Consider the following 5,913-nt stretch of genomic DNA (forward strand, 5'->3'; position numbering starts at 1 on the left):
CTCTCTCTCTCTCTCTCTCTCTCTCTCTCGGTATCCCCTTCATCGTAAACCTTTTTTTTTGAAAAATATAAAAATGTAAACATTCTTTTAATTCATCGGTTATCTTTTAACTACCACAATTTTTATTTATATGGAAATGATTCCTAGTTTAATATTTATGCGTGGCGCTGATTCATAGATAATGACCGGACTCTGGAAGGATCTCCCAGAGAAGATCCACCACAAGGTCTCGGAGAATTGGATCAGCGCCACTCTCCTCCTCACTCCTGTCCTCGGTATTTATTTCCTGTTTCTTCTATATATATTTTTTATTTTTATAAAAATCCTTTCGAGAAAAATAAATATATTCACAAACTCTCTCTATAAAGAAAAATATATACAACTCACTGCCAAGAATGGAATGAAACCCATTAGTATTATTCATATATGTCTTTCTATATGTAGATTTCAAAATTATATTTACTTTTTGTTTAAGATAATTGATGATGCATTATGTAGTTAGAGTTAGAGCTGTGCAAATCAAACCAATTATGTAAGCAACCGATGGTAACATTTTTTTAAGAAATGAGTGTCTAGTTTAATGTGAACGTATATTCATCCGAGAATCTCTGATAACCTGTGCCTTGCACGGGATGAGATAATTTTTAAGATATTAAGACGTTAGGTATATTTATTTTGGATATCAGTTTAGTTTTGGGTTGTTTTCCGGTTTTAAGATCCTATGATATAGATACATTCTAAATTCATATTTATTTTTGTTTATTCGGTTAAAATGGTTGAGATTTTTGGTGTTTTAGTGATAAACTAAAGACTATTTGTATTTGTTTGATTTCATGTTCTTTGAATTTTAGACAATTCTAATATAAACCAATCGTTTCATATTATAAATTATAAAAAAATCATAATAAAATCAAATTTATATAACTGTTGAAGAAAGCTAAGATGCCTATAAAACAATTCATTTCATTACAATTTGGTTAATGGTGAAATGAAGATTTTAAAATAATAATATTCTATATTACGCCTGATTTAGAATCTTCACCTCACATTTTGTTATATAAGTACTAACTTTAATGTGCATATTTGTGTGTACGTAATTTTTTTTTTAAAGTGTTTCATCGCTATATACATATAGCGTTAACTAATATTGAAAGAAATGTTTGTTCATATAACAAATGAAAGTTTTAATTTTTAAATTAAAATTAATTAAATATAAAATATACTTAGTCATTACAAAATATTTTTTTAAATAATGACAATTAAATTATATACATAAATCGTTGTATAAAAATATATACATAAACAATAACATTAATATATCTACACATTGAACCTGCTGAGTTTAATTCTTACAATGTATTAAACATAAGGCCAATGAATTTTAACAATCAAGCATTATGTTTTAACATTTATTTTTCAATTTGGTCTGCGTAAAACATCTTCACAACCTACGAAAAAAAAAAACTTGAAACTTAGACATGTTTAAATAAAGAAAACGAAATTTATAAAATGTATTCAGGTGAAGAGTAAAGATGCCTACATTGGAGTCAATAAAAACCATTTCAATAGTTAGACCACTACCAGCAGAATATTGCTTCCACAAATAAAGGATCTTAACCATAATCTTCCACATTGACTTGAATAGTTTCAAATCAGACACATAAGTTACCGCAACCATTATAGGAGAATGAGATAAACTTGTTAAGGTTTCGGGTGTAGTGAATAAATAAAATTGTGTGGAGCAGTGAGTCTTATATAGGTTTACTAACCTAATTCAATAAATGTGGTATCTTGGTATAATATCGTATTAAATGAAAAATATTTTTACCTTACCAATCACTCTTAGATATATAAATTTCCATAACAAAAAATGTGAAATATATGACATTTAGTATCATCAATTTACCTTGCTAATCACTCATAAAATATAAATATTGTCCAAACGTTAATGCTAGCCGGTCTAATTCGGGATGGGTAGAATTCATTGATATCGGTTTAAAAATCTTAACCATATTATTAAAATTCATGTGTAATAGAATTGTAGTATTTCATTCGCTTAAAAATTTACGTGTACTACATGAGAATGACTCGTAAAGCATACTTGACAATGGGAGACTGTAGTAAGAACTCTTATAGTTTGTATAGAATGTGTTATCGCTTGTGTCAAACTGTTATTGTTTGTGAAAACAAATGCTACAATGTCTCGAGACCCGTACTTCGCTAAATGCAGAGACTGTCGGGTCAAGAACAGAGTCTGCGGGTTCAACACAACCCACCCGAATCAAGACTTCATCTGTTACTCCTCTCAAAGAGAGACAACAACAACAACGACGTCCCGGTGATATGCCTCATCTTCGCTTTAACATGTATCCTCTTCGCCATCTCCGTAGCGGTAGCCATCTTCCGATCAAGAAGAGCGAGCTTATATTAGTTATTTTTTTATGAAATTTTCTTCTTTTCGTAGATATTTGAAACTTGTTAAGCAAGAAAATAAATATTGTTATCTCTACTTAAAAAAATTGTTAATTTTAATTAATAAAAAGGTCCTCAAATAAATCCCACACAAAACGCCAAAAATACTAAAAATACCAAGGACGAAGATTAATAAAAGGGTTAGATATATACAAAGTTCATAACGTAAACAATTGTTCTCGATCTTCTTCTTCTTCTTCATCTGTATACCATGGAGTTCTTTATATCGTTCTGATATACCATCTGAAGATTATGTTATTCAAACATAGACGGTCGTCACGATAATGTCCATGTTATTAAATAAAAAATATGTTTGAAGATTATGTTATTCTAACAGACCAAACTCATCAATTAACAAAACCGTTCTTGCATGAATTAAAAAGGCAAAGGAACGTGCATGAATTGATAACAAAAACAGATTGTATGAAGTCATTATCTCTTCATTTTATATAGTTGATCATTAATAAAACCTAAGAGAGACTTCGACCAACCAACCTCGCAACTCATCAACTGACCACAAAACTATATATTTACGTGAAAAAACAGAGAAGATACTGAGAAGAAACTGAGAAAAAACTAAGACGATGCGGAGAAGAAACAGAGGCAATTGCGCGAGGTTTATATATATAACTCATCAACACGATTGTTATGATCTTGCTCATGTCTCTTTCTTTTTTTGTTTGTCGATTACACAACTAAAAAAGGCAAAAACGATGGTCCAGAACAAAAAAAAGAAAACAACCATACCCCGATTTAACCGGTTTAACGAAACCGAGATTTTTTTTTCAACTGATGCTTTTTTCCCTTTAGGGTTTGGAGATGAACCGAGGTGCCTTCGTCCCAGTGAAACCTCCACACACTTGACTTGACCCAATGAAAAAAAAACAAAAGAATCATATTTAAAAAAAAAAGACGGTGGAGTAATGAGATAGATTAGTGTCAGCTCAAGCAACGTGTCTTTTTCTTCTTCTTCTGAGATCAACGACCACGACGCTTACGTTGTCGCTACTATGCTTAGCCAACGCCAGCTTCGTCAACAACACTGACGCCTCCGTGCATGCTTTGTCCGCGATCTCTCCTTTCTTCCCGCTCTTGCTCGACCCCACCACCACCTTCTCATCCTCTTTCCCGTCACTACACTCGTCCTGAGTTTCTCGTCGCCTTCCACGGCCACCACCTCTTTTGTTAAGATACATGTGCACCATCGCGCACGCCGCCTCGTTCGTCACCACGTCCCATAATCCGTCGCTCGCTAGAATAAGAAACTCATCTTCTTCGGTCCGGTCCGTCACAGTAACTTCCGGCTCCGAACTCACGTATGGTTTCAAGTAATTATCACCTATGGCTCGTGACATGGCTAACACGCCTAAGACTCTTGGACCATCCCAGTATATCACTCTCCCCCCTGCTTCCTGGATCCGATCCAACTCGTCAGGATGATCCGGCTGTTTATTTAAAACACAAAACAAAACAAAAATTAACACCACAAAAAAATAAACAAATTAAGAAAGATATGTTTCTCTCTAGAGAGAGCAGAGACGCTGACCTTGTGATCTGTGGATAGAGGAACTGGTTTTCCATTCCTACAGAGAACTGCTCTGGAATCGCCGCAGTTAGCTACAACGATCTTCTCCGGAGTAACGACGGAGACAACGGCGGTGGATCCGACAGCGTCGCAATCTGGCGTTTGAAGCTCGCAACTGCAGTTAGCGCTCATCACGGTTTCGCCCCAACTAACAACCTCATTGTCCATGCGCGCGAAGCTACGCTCCATTGGCAATGACACACAAGAATCCTCAAAGTGTTTCGCATGAAAATATTGGCAGAAGACGGCAAGAATGACTCAGATCCATTGGCAATATGCTGCACTCGGATCCTCAAAGTGTTTCGCATGAATGAAAAAAAAAATGGGTTACGTTTCTTCTTATGGAACCAAATAAGGAAACAAAGCAAAGAATTAAATGTTCCGTTTTTCTTAAACTTCCTCACAGAGTGACACGTGGATCCGAGCCTTCTCATGCATTCTCACCAAAATCGTTTAAGGAAAGCCTTAAAAATGCTTCTCCTTTAATATATAGGGGATTATTGATAGGGAAAATCACTTAAAAAAACCTTGAAAATGGAATTTACTTACATTTTAAATTTTGAAGTTTTTTCAACATTTTTAATTTTCAAAGTAACATTTGTAACCTTCAAACAAAAAAGTTGACATGTTTCATAGGTAAAAAAAAAAAGAAAATTAAATAAAAATTCAAAAAATCAATAAAATTTAAAAATTAAATAAAAATCAGAAAATTAAAGAAAAAATTAAAAAATTAAATAAAAATTCAAAAAATTAAATAAAAAATCAGAATATTAAATAAAATAAAATAAAAAATAAAATTTCAGAAAACTAAATAAAGTTCAGAAAATTATATAAAATGAAATTCACAAAAAGTTAGACAATTCAAAAGTCCAAAAAAATAAAAAGTAAAAAGGGTAGTTTTAAAAAAATTACAAGATTATTTTTTTTTAAAACGGACATATCATCGTTGATAATTATAATTTCAAACATATAATTGCTTAATATAATAATTTCTCACCTAACCCAACGATAGTTTCTGACATCATCGTCGCAAATAACAGTAGATATGTCAATAACAACATTTTGACAATCGTTACTGTCAACACGGATATGCATAATGCTTGTATTACACTAACTTTAAAATGATTAAAATATCAATCTGATGGTTGTTTAAAACATTGTTATTTGTGAAATTCATGAATTTTTATTTAATTTTATGATTTTTTATTTAATTTCTCTCTATTGATTTAATCTTAGTTATTTATTTATTTGAAACTTTATTTAACTTCTGATATTTAGTTAGTTTTCTGATTATTTTTTAATTTTCTTAATTTTATTTGATTTTCTGATTTTTACTAATTTTATTTAATTTTTATTTAATTTTATGAATTTTATTTAATTTTATATTTTTATTTAAATTTCTGAATTTTATTTAATTCTTGAACTCATATATAATTTAAATTTAATTTAATGAATTTTCCTATAATTTTATTTATTTTACCAATTAAATAAATAAATTTTTGAGAAAAAACCGACACATCACCATTTTTACCTGTTAAACAGGTCATTTTTTTAGTTTGGAAGTTTTTTATGATACAAATGTCACTTTTAAAGTTAAAAGTGTTACTGAAAAAATTTCAAGATTTAAAGTGTTAGTAAGTGACACTTTCATGGTTTTTTATGCGATTTTTCCGTTGTTAATATCTGAAGTTTAAAAAGCTGCTAATTTGTTTACTTTTATGATATTCAAGGGAAAACATTATGTTTTGTGATTTAAGAGCATCTCCAAGTACATTCTATTTTGAAGTTTTAATATAGTTTTCTCCAAAATCAAAACTTCGAAAATAATTTCAAATGATTTATATTTTATATTATGG

At 30.9% G+C, this 5,913-nt stretch overlaps 1 protein-coding gene across 1 annotated transcript; it reads right to left on the minus strand.

Annotated features, from left to right (window-relative positions):
* Nucleotides 1-3,358: 3,358 nt before the first annotated feature.
* Nucleotides 3,359-4,246, minus strand: LOC108839004 (protein phosphatase 2C 3-like; the record flags this gene model as incomplete). The annotated part of the gene is given in 2 exon segments (XM_018611850.2): nt 3,359-3,917; nt 4,019-4,246. Coding segments are annotated over 2 exon segments (729 nt in total), but the record flags the coding sequence as incomplete, so codon positions are not given.
* Between the last annotated feature and the right edge of the window lie 1,667 nt (nt 4,247-5,913).

The sequence above is a fragment of the Raphanus sativus genome, unplaced genomic scaffold, assembly GCF_000801105.2.
Source record: "Raphanus sativus cultivar WK10039 unplaced genomic scaffold, ASM80110v3 Scaffold4804, whole genome shotgun sequence".
Taxonomy (NCBI): domain Eukaryota; kingdom Viridiplantae; phylum Streptophyta; class Magnoliopsida; order Brassicales; family Brassicaceae; genus Raphanus; species Raphanus sativus.